The following is a 21,144-nucleotide window of genomic DNA, read 5'->3' on the forward strand; positions in this document are numbered from 1 at the left end:
TAAAAGTTTTCCAGATTAAGGATTGATGAGATTGCAACATTTCATTGGATTCTATCATGTATGGGGGTATGTGATTGGCATTTAATCAAGGGCACCAAGCCCTATATCATTAGATATTGTAATGATGATTTTACTAATAATATAATAAGGTTATGTTACAGATGTATTTATTAATTAGGTAAATAGTTATTGTTGGAAACAAAATCATCTTGGTTATGTAAAGTTGGCTTATTCATTTGAGAGGAAGGCGAAAAACCTCAAATGATCACCAACAGTTATGAGAAGTCCAAGAGACCTCTTGGAATATGAAACCAAGGGTTGGAAAAATGTGTATTTATATGTATATCTTGTTAATAATATGAATCACATGTCTTATCTGACCTTGTGTTCCATTTACGTGAGTTCTAATAGTGGTATCAAAGCAAGTTTGTTTAACTCCATTATTCTTGCTTTGTGTGTCTGTCATTCTCTTTTGGCATGCAAAAATGGCTTTTCTCACTTTGCTTCATAAAACCCTCTAAGGGCCTTCCTTGTGCCTGTCAGCATAGACTGTCTCTCCTATTTCTTCCCTCTACATCTAGGGAATCTCAGTGTAGGTTGTACGAGTGTGTTAAATATGTCTTTGTCTTAGAAGGATTCAAATTGCGTCTTAGCAACACATTTTTTTCTCTTGGCACTAAACCCACGCAGGGTTCCTATAAACCTTGACCCCTCGATGAAAGACGAAAGGTCACCCCTTGATCTGCTTTGATCTGTTATTTCCAAGCTTGAGGAGTGCTCACTGTGATAGATATGTCAATGCAATTGCGGTATATGATTGCTTATCTTGAGCGGTTTGACTCGCCCATGCACCTTATATGTATAGAAAACCCATTTCAAGTGCAATTTTGCTCATTTTTTGACTTGTTTGAGTGGTTTTTCTCTTTATTGTTTGATTGCAAGTGATAAACAAAGCTAAGGGGGGACAAATTAACCAATATAGGACATCCACGAACACTTGTTGGGAACCTTTGACGTTGCTAGGCAAATAGATCATAGGAAATAACATTTATTTTCAAGGTTTTACTTAGAAAGTCACTATTATAGGCGGACAAATTAACCAATATAGGACATCCACGAACACTTGTTGGGAACCTTTGACGTTGCTAGGCAAATAGATCATAGGAAATAACATTTATTTTCAAGGTTTTACTTAGAAATTCACTATTATAGGCCTCTTATAACATATTTTTATACATAGATGCTTTCAGTTTTCAATTTTGATCCGTTTTGGACATGTATCGTATATGAGATATGTATTCCTTCATGATATTTTGGACATCTATTGATGTCGTACACAATGCACATAGTTTTAAAAACTGGGTTTTGAAATGGCTGATCTGTCTAATTGGGTTTCAGACCAAATTCAACGAATCATATTTAAAAAAATATATGAAATAATTATTTTTTAAATAAAAAAGGTTATTTCTAAGGTTTCAAACCATGATTCCAAATTGTTAGAGACAAAATATGCAAAGTTTGCTCATCTATATACCATGTAAGGATGAATATATTGAAATGGCATTGAGTGCAATACATATCAACAAAAAAATACATAATCAATGAGGCTCTAAATGACCTTTGGAGTCCAAAAACTATGCTACATGCTATTAGCCCACTGGCCTACTACAAATCATTGATCAACATGATCACTGATTCACCACTACTATGTTGAAAATTGGCAGCTTAGGGATGGATTTCCTTAAATAAAATCTCATTTTTGACAATTCTGGAGTGACCTTCTGAAAATAGAAAGTCATGTCTAGCATTTCAAGTATGACTTTCCAAAATAGTAAGTTACCTTGCATTAATTGGTAATCAAGTATAGTTGAAGGAAAACCACTTAACTTATCATTAATCAATCCTAATAGTTGAATCTCGACTTAATCATCAATATTATTAATATTATTATTATTATTATCCTTTATGATACTATGATATTATTATTACAAGGAATTACAAGTCACCTTACCTTCATCACCTCAATCTCTTTGTATCTCTCTCCTTGATGACTCACATGGCACTGCATAACTCTCTCTCTCTGATACATTACACTCTTTCTTATGCACTCATTCAAGACATGGCATATTCCTCTTACACTCATTAAAGACATGTCATAAAAGATACCTCTTACGCTCTCTTTAATGCATATGTTACAATCTCATTAATTAAGGCATCCATACCTCTCTTAATGGCATAATTTACTAAGGCATGCGTACCTCTCCCTAATGACATAAGTTACTAAGGCATGCGTTTCTCTCCTTAATGGCATGAGTTACACTCCCCTAAATGGCATATGTTACTCTTCCTCAAGGCATGCATATTGCTCCTCCTTTATGACATGAATTTGTTGCACCTCCTATATATATGTGTCTCATATCATCTCACCTTACTACTACTTGTGCATTGTGAAAGAAGAATTCGAACTTGAGAGAGAGAGTTGGAGAGACTTGAAGAAGATTGTGAGAGAGAGAGACTTGGAGAGTAAGAGCAGAACTTGGTGAGCCAAGGTTGATTCAGCTGAAGGGAAGGTTGATTTAGTGTCTGCACTGCATCTGCTGCTGTTACGAATGATCTTCATGCTATAACCTGTTCATATTTGGGTGAACTTACTCATTCTCTTGATCTCTCATTGTACTCTGTATCTCTGTTGAACAATCGATATCTAATAGAAGAAGAATATGGTTAAGTTTTCCACTTGTGGGTTTTTCCCTGGTCATTGAACCTAAATTCTCTATCTCATTTTGTTCTTGGCTGTCTTGTATTGTGCATTTAGTTCATGTTTTTATCTACAATTGTGTTGACGCTGCGATCAACACCGTCCAAAAATTTGCATACACTTGAATTTTGAAGCCTAATGAGGATCTTACGATCTATCGGTCTATTGTCACTTCATTGTCAATTGATGCTTTGTGAAGTATAATGTATTTAAGTCTTCTTCTCAAACTCTAAGTGTCAAGTTACTTGCTCACACATGCTTAGTCCTTGATGAATCTATAAGCGCGTGTCCTTTATGCAAGCTTGAACAAGCATAGTGCAGTCCACCAAGACAGTGCCTGTGCAATGTTCAACTCATGTCGACAGTCAATGCACATTTTCCATTGACAATCTCCCTCACTTTGGTTGCATTTGTACTTCTATTTCGATGAGTTTTCCCAATTGTCGCTTTTGCGCACTTTTGTTTTCACAAGTGTCGTTTTCACTTTCACTGCTGACGCTTTTGCTTGCTTTCACTTTAACAAGTGGCGCTTTCATGTTATCTTTGCTTTGGCATGTGTCGTTTTCAATGTCGTTCGCATTTGCAAGTGTTGTTTTCGCATTTTCTTACTATTGCAAGTGTCGCTTTTAGTGGTTTTTACTCCTGTATGTGTCGCACCTTTTCATATCACCAGAGTTAGTTTTGGCGCACTCTTTTGCATTAGATGTCCTACATACCATAAGAATACACACTAGACACATCCCTATAGCTTAACGCACTTCCTGGTCACAGTCGAATCCTCAGGTTGCATCTTGTGTTCTAGGTGTCGCAATGTGTCGTCTCAACTCTCGCACTTAGAAATAAGTGTCGCTTCATTGTTGTTTCAAGGTGTGACTGCTGTTCACGAGTCCTGTGCATTTCCCTCACTTGTATTGATGGCTTCCATGTGTGTGATCCATGTTTGAGTCTTGTTTGTATGTGTTTCCTTTTCTTACTCTTCTGATCACACACTTAGGCATTTTGGAGCTCTTCTTGGTCCTACTTCCCAGTGCAAGTATGATAGTTTCAATCCTTATCTAGGTGATGAGCAGTGCCTGTTCATGAGACTTACTGATGAAATCTCACCTTCCTAGGCTTGTGAATTGAGTCTTTTCATGGTCATCTCTTATGGCTGCTCATTCAGAGTCTTCCAAGCATAGTCACCTAACCCTTCTTGCTTGTACTGACTCACTGCACTAAGTTTTGAGCAACTCTACCTTGTATAGCACATGAAGCACTTCTAGTGGCCCTCTTCAAAAGAAAACTACATCATACAAGGTCTCTCTACTCTCATAGTGCATGAAGCTTTTCCTTGGGCAAAGTGACTGGATCTTTCTTACTTCCCTTAGCCAACTGTGCAATCTCCTCTTCTAGTGAGACCTCCTAGGAGTAGAGCGCATCTTTAGTGAATAGTCAACCACTATTGAAGAGAACTGCACCGAAAGAAATTCTCTCCCTGCAAAAGTGCACTTTGGAAGAACAAGGACCTTCTCTCCCTTCAAAAACGCACTTTGGAAGAACAAGGACCTTCTCTATGTTCAAAAGCGCACTTTGGAACAACAAGGACCCTTTGAGCGCACTTTAGAACAAGGACCCTTTGAACGTACTTTGGAACAACAAGGATCCTTTGGGCGAACTTCCGAAGAACACTGACTTTCTCTCCTTTCAAAAGCGCACTTCGGAAAAACAAGGGTCCTTTGTGTCTTTAAAAGCGCATGGTGCACTCTCAAGCAACAATCAAGCATCATTGTCCACTTTCTCTGTGCCGTGTGCCCTCACTGAGCCTTTCTGGCGCATAGCGCATTGTCAAGCAACAATGGTTCCTCCTTTTCTCTTGTGATTGCGCCTTGCACCGAACCAACCTCTCTCTCCTCCCTTGAGCGCATGGTGCACTTTTAGTAAACAGTGGGGTCATCCCTTTCTCACTGTTCGGTACAACTGCGCTTTCACTGTCTCATACTCCTTTGAGCCCAGCGCATGGCGTAGTTTTATTCAACAAGCTCCTCACGCTGCCCTGTGCACTTACCCATTATGTTGGGCCTTGAAGAGCTCCTCCTCATTGCGCATGGCACAGTCTTAGTGAACAGTGGTCACTTACTCAGCCACTGTAAAGCTCAACTGCGCTCTCCTCATCAAGCCCTTCCTTCTCAAGTCCTTTCATAGGCTTTCACAAGCAGTTTCTTCCATGAGCAAGGTAGAGCTAGGATAAATGATTTCAAGTTTGATTTTGCCTTGTCATGAGTGATTTTCATTGGCAGGTGGACCTTCTCAACATGACAAGGTGATGCTCAAGGAGGATGTCAAGGAGAAGAAGCAAAGACGCACTTGCAAAGAAGAAGTACAAGAAGAAACATCATGAAGACATGAAGCAGATCCTGGACCATGACAAAATACATACATTACATGATAGCTCTAAAGGTTCCAACACTGATCCAAGACCCTTTGGAAGGTTAATACGAAGAATAAGTTAAATTTTTCATGAAGATGAAGTACCGATCAAATCCACCATCAAAAGTACGAGACATAGCAGCAAGGAGAGCAACTTGTCATTGCCACATCATCATGAAGTTTCATGTCATCATTGTCAAGTTGTGACTTGTACAAGTCTTATCACAATGTCATGTGTCCATGTGTCTTGCCACATCGTCATGTCAAATGTAATGATGTGTTTTTGAGAAAATGACAAAATGTAAATGTGTGGAAGTCCAAGAGTCACATGTAGAATATGAAGAGTCATATGTGGAATATGTAAAGTCACATGAGGACAAATGAGTTATGTAGAAGTTCAAAAGTCATTTAGAAGTCCAAAGGTTGTATAGAAGTTCAAAGGTCATACTAGAAGTCTAAGAGTCACGAGGGAAGCTCAAGAGCCATGAGAATATGAAAGGTCATTCCTCTTATTATAAATACACCCTCATAACTCAAGCAAAAGGATTTTGGAAGCTTAGACTTCGGAGAGCTAGCCTTGGCTTCTTCAACTTGGCATAGGAGAGAAGATCATTCTTTTTGAGAAGCAAGAAGTGGGTTAATGTTTCACTGTTGGAGCTAGTGGCTCACCATTGTAACTGTGTACTTGGAACTTTCACCTAATAATTGAAGCTCATTGAGCTACCACACTTTCATGCATGTATTGTGAATGTTATATGTCTATTCTATAAATTTTTGCGGTATATGTTGGTGTTCTTATGTACTAAAGAAATTGAACTATTTCGATGGCTTTGGTGCTTATCTTGTTGAATGTGTGTTGTATTTGCTTTCATGAATCGTTGTTATCTTGTGAACTAATTTGCAGGTTAATCAACAAATCTTTCTTTGCTCTTGTGTGCCTCTCTTAGGATAGTACTATTACTTTCCTCCTAGAGACTCACTTTTGTCTCCCCTCGTGAAGGTCTCCTTTTACACATTGCAATTGGTGCTTCATAATGTCAACTCACTTTCTTATTCAAAGGTTATGTGTATAATCTCTTATGTTATCCATTGAAACCAAGGGGAACTTTATAGTTATGGTGGTCGGGCCAATACTCTGGATGGGGCTCCTACTCCAAACTGTGTGTGGTCTAATTGGGACTTCACATTGTGGAGACCCCTTTTATGTGGGCATTATCCAACACCATCAACATTTTGGCGCTGGAAGGAGGGTCAGATGACAAGCCATGCCCGTTGAGTCGGTTTTGAATATCTTATCTTAAATGGCTCATCTCCAAATCATAATCCCAGAGTGTTTTTCTAAACTATCGCTTGGTAAACTTTTCATCTCGACGGAACAAATTTATGACTTGTCTCAATTGAATTTTGATGGTGAGTGTGATATATCCACAACCCTGCATTTCTTTTAGTTTTTCAAGTTTTGTGAATCTCATGAAATCGAAGATGAAGATATTGCTTGTGCGCTTTTATTCTTCACCCTTGAAGGTCGAGTTAACCGTGTTAAAAATATGCAACTGCGGTTAAATTACACTTTGACATCTCACTTGATGAAGATAATGATTGGATTGAATTCCTCTTTTCGAGAGGACCAAAATCGACCTAAATATCACTCAAATCGGATAAGAGAAAGTGTACTTATGAAGAAAATCCCTCATGTGCACATTTGTTAAGGTCGGCCCTAAAGCAAAGTGGACACCCTTGGAAGGCTATAAATACGAGTGGCCTCTACCTCATTTGGACACAATCATGAGACACTCTTTTATCTTGGTTTTTTGCTCGCACAGGTCTGAGGCTCGTCGTTGGAGGAACAAGTTTTCTCTGAGGTGAAATTGCAGGGTCTGAAGTTCGCATCTCTGATTTAAGGTTTTGGGCCTCAGTCACAACACAACACAGGAAGGATTCGACCGCAGTCGCTCTCATAGAAGCTCATCCGTCTCTATCCATGCGATTGGGAGTTAGGGTTTCCGCAGTCCAGATTTGACACGAGTCGCTTGCATGCCAAGCTTAAGGGAGCGACTGGGAAGCTATAGCTGCTTGCATGACACCTGCTCTGTGCGACCAGGACCTAAAAGATGAAATATCAGTTTCTTAAGATTTCGCTCTGTGACTGCAGTGTTCGGTAATTGACCGCAAACAATGGCAGTTCATAACAAACTTCAAAATCGGGGTTTTGAGTATATACATTGTTGGGTTCATTTCATGGATGTTGTAGTTGTTTTGCTTGTTAGTTGCATAGATGAAGATATGTATCATTGTACTCTCTTTTGCTGAATTATTTGACGACGATCTAATAAGAAGAATAATTTGAAAGGGTTTTCCCCATAGTGGGTTTTGCCTTGGTCTTCGACCAATCCTTGTTTCTCTATGTGTGAATGCTTTTCTTCTATTGATTCTTTATGTTTCGCTGCATTGATGATGATGATATTGTTCTTTCTACATAGTTGTATATGTTGCTGAATAATGATGTAAATATGAATATTGTTATGATGTTATGGGGTGAACTTAATGTGTTAATGAATAAATGCAATTATCAAAGCAAAAAACAATATAGCCCTAAGAAAAATTAACATGGTATCAGAGTAGGGCTGAAGAAAAGTCATGGAGATCACCTCCATGGAGACACCGTTGATGGAAGCAAGAGAAGATGGAAGAGACCTAAAAGAATTCTAGGGTTTGAAGAAAACCTTAGGCAATTTGTGTATTAGGGTTTGATGGATATTATGAGGTTAGGGTTTGAGAGAAACCCTGGTTTATGGAAAAGATATGAGATATGAAACCTAGCATGATCAATGTGAAGATGCTCAAGCACTTGTGACAAATTTGATGAAGCCCTAGATGGGATAGTCTCTAGTAGGCCTGGTTGTTGATAAAGTTGATTGAAATAGTGAAGGCAACGTTGTCATATGGAGAATAGATAATTATGGCTCTTGAAGGTTGGTTCAAGAGGTAGAGGATCATCTCTCATTAAAGATAAATTCTTTCTGATTTATGATGCTTCTCTATATCCTTAATTTTGTTTAGACTTATTGATTTGATTATTGTTTTGATCATTACTTATACTTCCTGCATGTATATTTGAGTATTTTGATGTTTCTAACCTCCTTGATGAGATGTAATAAGAGGATCCTCCTTGAGGATCATTTAAGACATAGGAAAGGAAAGCTAGAGCTGGAAAAGGTAAAGAGGCACCTGATGAAAAGATGACAAAGTGCTACAAGCTGCCAATATCAAGTGAAAAGATGCACAGGTATTTGAACACTACAAGGTATGCATTGTATATTGTTTCAGTTGTAATATTGGATGGCAAGGTAAGCCCTAATGTATGATGAGAATGTCTCCTTCTCAAATGGCTCATGCATGCATATGAAAGTGGTTTGGATTCTTGATTCTTATGATGAAATGGTGCAATTGATGTTGAAGCTACTTGGACATATTGATTTCTAATATATTGGTATATTTTAAGTTTGGCTAACATCTATCATTTTTGATATCTTGATCCCATGAAGAACGCTAGAACCTTGATTCTAATAGATGGTAACTTGATACTATTGATATTGAGCATGGTAGCCATGATGATCGAAGTGTAACAAAGAGATCGATATTTAAGATCTTTTGTTGACCATGGTTATGCTTTGATGTGCTTAGTAATTATGGCATATGGTAAAATTGAATGCACTGACTTGATGGATTGAGTTACGAAGAAGTAATGTTGTGATCATGTTTCTTCAAGTATGCTCCTATTAGCTACTAACCCTTGATGAAAAATTGATGTCATGATGTCATGGTGAAGTAACTGATGCTAACATATATGACCATGATGAGTATGTGATATAGTATGATTTTATGATCTAACATATCTGCTGATGCATGACAGTGTTATAGACAGGTTAATGACTTGATTGAAGATGACTGAAGTAGATTCCCATTCAGAGGGACAACTCTACATAAGATCTTTACTCCTATTACCATTGACATTATATGTATATTCTTTACTGTTGAAGTATGACTTATGGGCATAAACAGACAAATATCTGAAATTATTGATCTGCAACAAAGGTCTGATCTGAGAAGAGAGAGTTTTCCCTTACTCAACCTCAGTTGCACGGATGCAGGGTTATAGGTGCCACTGTAGCCTCTCAGCCGCACTGAAGTAAGGTCAAGGGTTTGACTGTAGTCTTCCAACCGCTCGCAGAGAAGGCTTATGGGTGCGACTATGCCTGCTGGACACAAAAATGAAGTTTACCTATCCCTTAGTAAACTTTTCATCTCTGCGGAACAAATATAGGACTTGTCTCAATTGAAGTTTGATGCTGAGTGTGATATATCCACAACCCTACATTTTTCAAGTTTTGTGAATCTCATGAAATCAAAGATGAAGATATTGTTTATGTGCTTTTCTTCCTCACCCTTGAAGGTCGAGTTAACCGATGGTGTCATACCCTACCATCTACTTCCATCCATTCATTTGATCAATTCCTTAAGGAGCTTCATTAAGCTTTTGATAGGTATGATTACCAAGATGTTCTTAAAAGGATTAATCAACTAAGAATGTACCCTAATGAATCAATTGAGGATTTTTCTAATCGATTCCTTCACTTATGTTATGAGTTTCCTGGAGAAGATATAGATTGGGATTTCCTTAAAAGGAAGTTTGAAAGTTTGGTTCAAATCTCTTTACACAGTGAATCTAAACCCCTAGATGATCTTGTTCTCTCAACTTTTGTAAATCATGAGACACCTCTAATTTTAGAGGAGGAACCTACTATTCCTTTTGTTCCTTGTCCTCCTCCTTTTCTAGTACTAATCGGGGTGCCTCTACATATTAATGATCAAGTTGGGAAATATGAAAATCAAATTCCTGATCCATCTTCTCAACCTTCATCCCCTTCCCTTGATCTTGATTTGACTGCGGGTAATTTGAAATGGTTCATGGAACCTAACGTGAAGGCTAATCCTGTGACCTCTCAAGATGATGTTAACACTCATAACTGTAGTCTTGAATCTGATTTGAATACCTATGATCCTCTATCATCTCTTTCCCATGAGCCCTTGCCCCTCGATCTACTTGATTAGTTTCTTTCAAGCTCTTCTGATTTTTAGTTTATCAATCAAAGCAGTGAACAGGTGCAAGGTAGTCACATTTCGAAGATAGAGGAGCAGAAAAGTTAATATTTTTTCGATCTCTTTTTTTCTTTTCAAAGTCCTCTTTGTCAAAATGGTGTTCCTCCATTCTTGGCTGGTTTAGACTCTAATAATCTCAGTTCTCAATCAAATGAAATCGATTTTCCTAATCAATCTAAAGTATTTGGCAACCATCATTTTGATGATGATGACTCTATTGATGTATACAATGAGGAATGCCCAAGTCCATCCACTAATCTTTCAGTTTCTCAAGAAGATTTTGATTTGAAAGATTTAGATCTCGAATTTAATTCGGTTAAAGAAGATGTTCTTATGGAAACTTCCTCTTCAACTCACTATCCCTTGTGCTCTACTGTTTGTAATGCATTAACTTGTGAAGATGATACTCCATGCTCTTCAAGTTCATCATCTAATGAGTTGGATTTTGAATTGACACAAAGTAGTGAGGTTATCCATGATGAAAAGGAAAACAAGCAACTCATCAAGTATCCATTCCATCCCTTATCATTTCCAGTCTTGCATGAAGAAAATGTTGAAGCATCTAGGGAAAAGTAGTGTTATGATGATTCTTTGTTACTTGATAACAATTTGTGGAGTCTTTTTATTTTTCTTGTTAGCTTATGCTTCTTCTTCTTCTTATTAGTGCATATGTCTGTACTTCATCAAATTGCTACCAAAACAAAATAACAAGAACACAAAGTTTTGGTTCTCTGCTAGGGACAAAACCTCTCCACTCTCGAGAGGAAAACCATTTGTAAGTTTTCTCTTATTGAAGCTTCTTATGTGAAGAACTGGCAAACCCTAGACCTTTGACTAGGATATCCTCCAAGCATGAGTCAAATCCTTCCTCTTCTGCACTATAACTTCCGGCACATGGACCTCTTCCTTTCGACCAATGTTGCATGAAACGTTCCCCCCCCCCTCAAGGATCCAAACTGGGATACGCGACCCGTATAGATCCGTGGGGGATCCGCCGTCGGATCTGCGGTTTGGAATTTCGGAACCGCGGATCAGGCCTGCGAAGACGGTTCCTGGAAATTCAGAACCATGCCAGCCTGATTTGCGGTTCCGGATTTCCAAACTGTGGATCCAACGATGGATCCACGATGGATTGGGCATGGATCCCAAGCAGATCCGAAGGGAGACATGCGGTTCCATAGGGTTTCATAGGGTTCTAAATATTTTATTTTATTTTTTCTTTGACTTAAGTTGGGTTGGGGCTTCTCAGACGCTCCCAAGGTGCTCCCTTGATGCTCCTTAGATGCTTCCTAGATGCTCCCTCATGGTAATGTTAAATTCTTAAAGTAAAAGTGACATTCTCCTTTATTTTTCATTTTCATCTTTTTACTTAAATTTTTAATATTACCATGAAATGACTCAAGATGTTTGAGAGTGGTTCCAACCTCATTGGACTTCATATGGAGAAAATAGAATTTTATATCCTATTCAAAATTCAGCAGACTTAACAATTTTCAAGAATTTAGGATCAATGGGATTTTGGCATTTCATTAGATTATATCATGTATGAAGGTATGTGATTAGCATTTAATCAAGAACACCAAGCCCTATATGTACCCTAGTGTTGGTGGTGTTAATTGTTGAACTCCTTTGTCATGCTCTTAGCAAAAAATTACCTTTCAATCAAGTCAAAATCCAAGCGTGTTAAGCTTTTTTTACCATATTTTAAGTCTTGGATTAGGTAATTTGATCAAAATTGGGCAATGTTGACTAATATCCCTAGACAATCGAGGTAGAGGCAAAGGCTAGACAAGAGGAGAAGAATCTAGATTCTAGATGGTTGATGCATCTAAATGGTTGACGCTCGAATAATTAATCATTAATGTATAATGGATGCCATATCTATCTTGATTTATGTAAAAATATGCATGCTTCCATATCTTCTACAACTAATTTGGTATTTTGGATTTTTTAATATAAATGCAAAAAAAATAATTTTTTTTATATATATAGTAGATGCTTTCGAGATGCTTCGCTTCCTAGATTTTTGGGAAATGATGCTTCCGCGTCCCCGCTTCGTGCAACATTGCTTTCGACACTTTACTCCTTAGTACTTCGTCCTTCTTCTACTACTTGTGCAAGTCAGACTTCTCATCTTCTTGGGAGAAACCCTAGAACATTAGGGCTTCTCTACTTTGCTATAGGGAGAACCTTCTTCGCTTTCGTTAGAGACTTTGTAGACCTAGTTATACCTTCGAATGATGTCTCTCCATGTGTTACCTTCATCTGCTATCAAATCCGTAAAGGTTATTCTTGCTGTACTTGAGGACAAAACCCTAAAACAATCCTTTTAACCTCATTGATCTTTCCTTCCTTCTTCGCTGGAGAGAGAGACCTTGTAGGCCTATTTTGCACCCAAAACAATGATATATAATTATCCTTATTTTCCTGCTGCTATGGCCACAGGTAGGCCTTCCTGAACCTCGCACGTGTGGCTACAGAAACCCTAGAAAAATCGTCTTCTTATCCTCGTTGTTCTATCTCTTTATCACGCTGCCTTTTTAACCCTTTTCCTTGGCTTATCTTCGTCCTTCCTCATCCTCTTTCTTGCTTGTGGATTTCATAGAGAAGTGTTTCAAATGAGGAGTGGACAACCTCTATAAATAGAGGTCTGTCCCTCCTCTTTTAGGCCGACTTGACTGTCCATAAGGCCGACTTGACAATTTGCTCTATAATTCATTTTTATTCATTATTTTGCTGCTTGTAGACTTCGTTGGTGCTAGGAGAGGATTTGATCATGCTTGGAGGTGTTCCCATGACCTTGTATGTTGACATACATGATGTAACATGCTCTCAAAGGGTCTCATCATAATTATATTTTGAATTTGACTCTCTAGAAGCACTTCAAAATGTGCTTGAGCTATTTTCAATGAGCAAGAAACTCATTGACAAATAATATCAAAATAATTTCTCTTTTTTTGAATAAGTACAAATATCAAAATTACATTTATGAAGACCGAACCTAGTTACATTTTCTTCAACAAAAAATGCTTTTGGTTAGGTTACTCATGATATTGATCCAATCTATCCATCCTTAGATGTTAAATTTGAAGAATCTTTTAACTTGGGTACTCTGTTTGTTGAGGTTGTCAGATTCGATCAAATCAATGATGTAGATGTGTAATGACCCATTTTGGATTTATAAGCAAAAAGGTATTAGTAAACATACAATATATGCATATGATAGCTACATATGCATACATCGCATGTCTTATGCTAGTATACTTATTAAATAATTATGAAAGATGTTTAAACGAAGGATAAAGGGATTAAGTACCTAAAATCATTAAGGGGGGAAATATTGCCTAAAATTTGACACTCTCAAAATATATATATTAAAAGATTTTTGTAATTATAAAGTTATTAAATAAAATTTACACTTCCAATCTTGTTAATGTAAATATGTATAAATATTCATTTTAATTTAAATATTATAATTAAAATGTTAAAAGTTAAAAATAATTATTTAATGTAACAAACATTTGATAATATACCTATTTATAACTATTCATTGTATTTAAATAATATAATTGTTATGTCTTGAACATAACAGCTACCTTATAAACATATATTCACTTATATGAATAAACACTTGGAGGTTACACATAAATACATGACTAAGCAAATAAAAACATGGGGAGGGGGGTGGAGGAGACAGCCACCGCCTAAGAAAACTTATTTATCTATGTACACAGAGAGATAAAGGGGAGAAGAAAACTTATTTATCCATGTACACAGAGAGATAAAGGGGAGGAGAACGGAGAGGGAAATTCAGAATTGAAGATTGAATTGCTGAGCTGAGAGATTGGAATTGAGAATTGGAGATTTGAGCAATTGTTCTTGAAACTTTTAGGCATTGCCCAGGGTATTTTGATTTTGATTGTGAAGTATTTTGAAGCTGGTACCAAACATTGTGTCCAGTTTGGCTGAGAGGTTTCGGTTATTTGGTAACAAGAGAAAAATTGGCGCAATGACAACCCAGCACTGACTTTAACAGCAATGAACTTAACAGTTAAAACCAGTGATGTACTGTATATTAAATTGATAAATTGTGTTTAAAATGTTACAGTATGTATAATAAATCTTCAATCTATAATTTTTTTTTAAATTTCCGAAATTAAAAATTATATTTCCGAAATTAGTGCCTTACGTTTTGGTATCAGAGCTAGTTTTAAACTCCGCGGGACATTACAAGGCCTACGCCTGTAACCACAAACTTAAGGTTTCTGATTCTGTTCAGTTTTAGGAAGAAAACATTTTCGTAGAAACAAATTCCAGACCATGCGCTGTAGTTACAGCGCATATTAATTGTGTGTTTGAAAAGTCCACATGTTTTGTTGGACAGTATGAGTTTGTATGGCAAACTCTTTGAAAAATTGTTAAAGAACCGATGGTGTTACTCCACCGGCTGTCGGGAATGTGCTCATGATGTGGCTAATTGTTCTCATTAACAGTGATTTCCTCGATTCGCCCTCTATTTTGGAAAATAGAGAGATAAACCCCTTGCCTACTTTTAAATCCATTTCTGAAGGAAAATAGGATCGCTTGACCTCTGTCGGCTGAAACACTTGAAATCTCTGATGGACGAAAATCTTCACCGCTAGGTACCTTTTTCCCTAACGTTTGGAGGTAGGGAGCCTATATGTTAAATCTGTCCAGGTAACTGATACTTAGGGTACACTTTGAAAGCTAGTTATTTTTTTTCTCTCTGAAATCAACCAAAATAAAATTACGAACTGTAGCTATGAACTCAAATGCTACAGCCTCAACATTAACATTGAACTGTTTTAATAGAGGGAACTTGAAACCCTTCTTGTACCATATTTCATCACCGCAAATATATGCTTCAATTTGGGTCTATCTTTCCAAGCTACATAAATCATGCACCGTTTCCGTCGAATATTTAGGTTTGCTCGTTTCCCTGAGAAATTCTCATAATCTTTCCTTGAGTTAGAGCCTATTCACCAAAGTTTGTTAGCCTAAACCTAATGTCGTCGCTTAACAGTTAGATGAAGCTCGACACAAGTGTATGGCGATGTTTCAATCCGTATGCATGAATTTAAAAGTAATATATAACATAGAACTTGGTGGGATGCGATAAGATACATAATTCCCAATTCATATGAGAGGCATAAAGCAATATATAACAGTTGCATATATTGTAGCTAGCCCAGAATGGAAAGAAGCTTTTTCAGTATAAAATGAATGACTTTTCACAAGTGGTAAGTAAAATTATCGAGCACAGTCAATATGATAATAACCATTATGTTGAGGATCATAAAGAAAATTCTGAAGTTAGATTCCCGACATAGATGTGTAACATACTATACGAAATGGGGATAACCTAGCCAGTGAATCCGATCACCTATTCATTATCGGAAAGAGCTAACCAACCATATATTGGGTATTTAATGCTGAAATAGGAGCACGCAAGTTAGCCCGATAACACGGGAGCGGGCAAATATTATTTAATGCCAAAATTGTCCGCTCCCATGTTATCGCGTTAACTTGCGTGCTCCTATTTCGACATTAAATACCCAATATATGGCTGGTTAGCTCTTTCCTTCATTATCGACCGACATCGAGACGTTCTGGAATATTAATGCATGTAGCCAAAATGTGATGCTCCTGGTTAAACCTCACTAAATTCTATCTTTCTAGAATGTGCAGAAAGCTTTCGGTAAAGACTTAGCCTTTCCAGACATCCACGAAGCGGTCTAGGAACTTAATTGTAAAACGTGTAAGGAGAATTTAAACCAAGTGGGAACTGTAATGCATTAATAAAATCCTGATCAATTTTTTTTATTTATTATATAATTTCAAAAGATCATTTAAATCCTTGTCAATATTATAAGGAATATCGTATGACGATATAGTTTCTAAAAGAAAAAGTATTAGCTTCGAATAGTGAGTACAAAATCTTCTTGTCTCAAAGAATTTTAGGTGGTAAAGGAACATAAACGATGAAGGAAGGTATTTGTTTCAATATGGTATTTAGTATAGGGTTCATATTTATAAGTTTAAGTAATATAGAATTCATATCATGAAGCGTATACGTTACCAATAATTAATGTGTTCCATGAATAATTATGGTTATATATATATATATATATATGGGGGAAGGAATTTGTTTCGATATGGTATTTAGTATAGGGTTCATATTTATAAGTCTCAAGTAATATAGAATTCATAACATGAAGTGTATGCATTATCAATAATTAATGTGTTCCATCAATAATTAATGAGTTCCATGAATAATTAATGGTTATATATATATATAAAAGATATTTTACCATTAGGAATGTTTGAAATTTGAAAATTTAAATATGAATATTTTGTAAGATAAGATAAGATGAAAATAATTAAAAATGTGGTTACTATAAATATTTTGATAAAAAAAAAGAGATGCCTTAATATCATATACATTTTCGTCTTAAGTATATATCTATATCCTTTTATATCTTATTCATAAATATTTCTCAGTCTATATATATTTGTTAGGCTACACATAGAATTAATCATATCATTAATGAAGATATCTAAAGTTAATAACCCTTCCATGGGCATAATAGGGTTAGAAATGCTAGATAGTTTTACAAAGTGATACTATGAAGTAGGAGGATCTATGTAAACATTATTTTGCATTAGAATAAACTAGGATGCATTAGGACAAGGAGGTAGCAATACCACCCTCCTTGACCTCAGTACCAGTAAAACCTGCCTACAGGTAAAATGTTAATTTTAGGTATGTTCTATGCTAGAGCAATTTATTTCAATTTTCACAGTTAGCTCATTACCTTTTCCAGATTAGCAATCACATCAGCATTAAAATAGACTGCAGATAGAACATAAATATAAATCGTAGAAGACAAGCCAAGACAAGAGGACATAAGATGTGGCGCTAGCCAAGGACAAACCCACAATGTGGGGAAACTCTTGATCAATTCTTCTTTTATGTTCTTCAAAGTTCAACAGAGAAAGAGAGAGAGAGAGATAGTACATTTACAAAAGAAGTCAACACTTTGACTTATCTAGATAAGAGCATAGATCATCTCTAAGAAGATACATGAGATTAGTTAAAGACATGCTGCTTCAACTGATTCTCCAAGGTGACTCCTTCACCTATCGTTGTGTTGCATTTCGTCATCATGCTGCACGATGCTACACCCATCATCACTGTACTACATTATGTGCCATTGCTGCACCATGTTGCCTTCTAGGCAGTGCCAACTGTTCCCTGCAGTTCCAATAGTTCCGACTGTTCTCTGCAGTTCTGATAGTTCTGGCATTTCCGACTTTTCCGATAGTTAGTTCCGGCTTTTTCGACAGTTTCGGCTTTTCCGGTAGTTTCGGTTTTAGGATTGATCTAAAGATCATCCGATTCCGATAAGTACTCATGGAGTTATGAATTTATTTTGATTATGGAATTATTATCAAGCCAACCAACGACTTGAGTAGGCTCAAAAGCCCAATAGACATGCCTATTCATCATCTACGTTTTAGTATAAATATAGAGGACTTCAAGTCATTTCAACACACACTTGGGATCTCTTCCTCTCTCTACTTGTCTCTGGGTTTTAGTAGGAGGAGAGATCTTAAGGGATAACGTTGCCTTGATCCAGAAAGCCGGAAAAGCCGGAAAAGTCGGAAAAGTCAGAACTACCTAAAAAGCCGGAAAAGCCGGAACTGTCGGAAAAGCCAGAAAAGCCAGAATTGTCGAAAAAGCCGTAAAAGTTGGAAAAGCCAGAAAAGCCGGAAAAGCCGGAAAGGCCAGAAAAGCTGGAACTGTCGGAAAAGTCGAAAAAGCTGGAACTGTCGGAAAAGCCGGAATTGCCAGAAGAGCTAGAACTGTCGGAAAAGCCGGAACTGTCACAAAGGCCGGAAAAGCCGGAATTGTCGCAAAAGCCGCAAAAGCTGGAACTGTCGCAAAAGCCGGAACTGCCGGAAAAGCCAAAATTACCGAAAAAGCCGGAACTGCTGGAAATGCCGGAAAAGCCGAAACTGCGGAAAAAGTCGGAACTGTCGGAAAAGCCGGAATTGCCGGAAAAGTAGGAAAAGCCAGAATTGCTGGAACTATCGGAACTGCCGAGAACAGTCGGAACTGCAGGGAACAGCCGGAACTGCCAGGAAGGCAACATGGTGCAGCAATGGCACATAATGTAGTATAGTGATGATGGGTGTAGCATGGTGCAGCGCGGTGAGGTGCAGCATGATGACGAAATGCAACACAACGATAGGTGAAGGAGTCACCTTGGAGAATCAGTTGAAGTAGCATGTCTTCAACTGATCTCATGTATCATCTTCTTAGAGATGATCTATGCTCTTATCTAGATAAGTCAAAGTGTTGACTTCTATTGTAAATGTACTATCTCTCTCTCTCTCTTTCTCTGCTGAACTTTGAAGAACATAAAAGAAGAATTGATCAAGGGTTTCCCCACATTGTGGGGTTTGTCCTTGGCTAGCACCACATCTTGTGTCCTCTTGTCTTGGTTGGTCTTCTATGATTTATATTTATGTTCTATCTGCAGTTTACTGTATGCTGATGTGATTACTAATATGGAAAAGAAATTAAATAAATTGCTCTAGCATAGAACATACCTAAAATCAACATAGTGGCCCCAAGCACACTGTCTCTCAACAACTCAAACACATATTCAACAACTTACATGTGCACTTAGGAGTGGACACATGCAACTTGACATCGTTCACATGTACCTGTAGCGACACTATTATTGAATCCTAATACATGCACACCATGAACAACATGTAGCTTGCCAAGAAGATGAATAGTCATGCATATATACAGCGCTGAACTGTCTTCAACAATTGGACAAATATTCTTGTAACTGAAATGCATTCCTATGTAGTTATGTATGATATGAAGCATAGCAACATAGCATCTTTTCTCTCTCATTCTCTTTCAGATAGGAAATTACAACATTTACATAGTGATACAAACAATTCTACATTTGAAGGTGCTTCCCACACATTTTATTCATTTATTTGCTTTATCTTTTTTCACACTCTACACCATAACTTAATTTGTGTAATCCAAGTACGTTATCCTTCAAGGTGCATCATGAAATAGAATCACAAATCCCTTGATCAGTTATTACCCCAACATCAACCTTCCTGTCCCTCACCTCCCAAACTCTAACGCATATCACTCGGTTACATGCTACCCTCACATCAAACAGCCCAATTCAATGGCATACCTCTTAAGGTGTTTGTCATGGAAATGATTTGATATTCTTTGCCATATGCATTAATACATCTTACATCATATTGATTACATTTTCTACACATATGCAGCTTTTATGAAGTAATCGAGACTTTGGTGGTTGTATGTAGAGCATAATCATTTCTTTACACTGCCATGGTTCCATTGTATTCTGCTGACAATTATAAAGATTTCAAATGTTTGTATAGAATTGTTTACATTGGCTACTCATAGGCAATCCTTTGAAACATTCATGTTTAACTTCTCTTCTTCAACTCTGCTAGATTTCCCTTTGCTGTTTTCACAAACAGAAATGTCTGAAGAACAATTCAAAAGTGACCTTTGAGATTTGATTTGATGCAATCCAATCTGCTTTGCGATGTAACCTTTCAATATGTAGGTTAAGAATCACCTTTTGATATGGCTTTTGACATGATTGTTCAAGTAACGCCAACGGTAGACAGTGTTGCCTATAGTGTGTGGTTGTGGATTGATGCTTGTAATATATTGAATGTTTGGACTGCTAGCATAATTGTATTTTGGGGATAATGTATTCCCCTTTTAGTAATGTTATGCAGTTTGAAGCTGTTTAAACCATTCATACTAGGTGTAAAATTATCTAGTAAAGGTTGATGGTGGTGGGTATTTTGATATAAATTGTGTGAATTATTTGATTAAAATTTAAAATCATTTTAATGATTAGATGTTGTTTACCTCTTTGTCCATGTAGGTGGAAGAACTGATTGTCAAACTCACAAAATTTTCAAACTTGAGCATTGGTATGTGTTTGTATATGTTATTTTCAGGATTTTTTTGTTAAATATCATCATTAAATTGTCTGTTTGATATGTATATTTGTTTGAGTGTTTGTATATGTTATTTTCAGGATTTTTTTGTTAAATATCATCATTAAATTGTCTGTTTGATATGTGTATTTGTTTGAGATATAAAACATATGACAAAGAATTTAGTGAAATGTATTTTAATTGCAGTTATGAAGTTGCTTTATGCTGTCTGAGTAGTTTATAATGACTTGTGGCTGCTCTTATGTTGATGAAGAAATGAATTGAAATCATATTAATGTACACTCTTGACCAAAGAAAGGGCAATGCCACTCAAGAGTATCATTGGCTAAGATAGCAAAATAAGGATTTCCTAGCACATCTCCTAAAAAGTAATAATGCTAGTCTTACAACAATGTAGGAAGATAAAGAAGCGAAAAATAGAAAGGTTTAACCAATGAAGGAAACCTTGTATATGTGTAAGAGAGTTGTTAGGAAAATAAGGAAAATATTGAAGGGGACTAGCCTTGGTCTATGTCACTCAAAGATTTTGTAGTGTTGACGATCATAGTATAGTTCCCATTGTTAAGCTTGATGACGGAGTTAGAGGAGTGTCTTAGGTCAAAGATGTAGTTGGGCTATAAAGAACCCCTTGTAATGGTACATGCCTTATTCAAGGTGAACAAACTTTTGGGGTTTAGAAGAACCGGAACGAACATGTGAAGATGATATACCTTTCAAACCCATAGCTGCAATTTGTGTCTCATCTCAAGAGTACA

The 21,144-nt window shown here is 36.9% G+C and overlaps 1 protein-coding gene across 1 annotated transcript in view; it reads left to right on the top strand.

Moving 5' to 3' along the window:
• Nucleotides 1-20,483, top strand: part of LOC149225627 (protein ACCUMULATION AND REPLICATION OF CHLOROPLASTS 3, chloroplastic-like) — a 142,267-nt gene extending 121,784 nt beyond the window's left edge. Inside the window, exons 5-6 of the mRNA XM_089379973.1 lie at nucleotides 20,314-20,362; nucleotides 20,470-20,483. Coding sequence (XP_089236099.1) covers nucleotides 20,314-20,362; nucleotides 20,470-20,483 — 63 coding nt within the window. The remainder of the gene's footprint in view (nucleotides 1-20,313; nucleotides 20,363-20,469) is intronic.
• Nucleotides 20,484-21,144: the final 661 nt, after the last annotated feature.

Source organism: Pinus tabuliformis, chromosome J, assembly GCF_031772625.1.
Source record: "Pinus tabuliformis cultivar Carrire ecotype Pingquan chromosome J, CPIR1, whole genome shotgun sequence".
NCBI lineage: Eukaryota > Viridiplantae > Streptophyta > Pinopsida > Pinales > Pinaceae > Pinus > Pinus tabuliformis.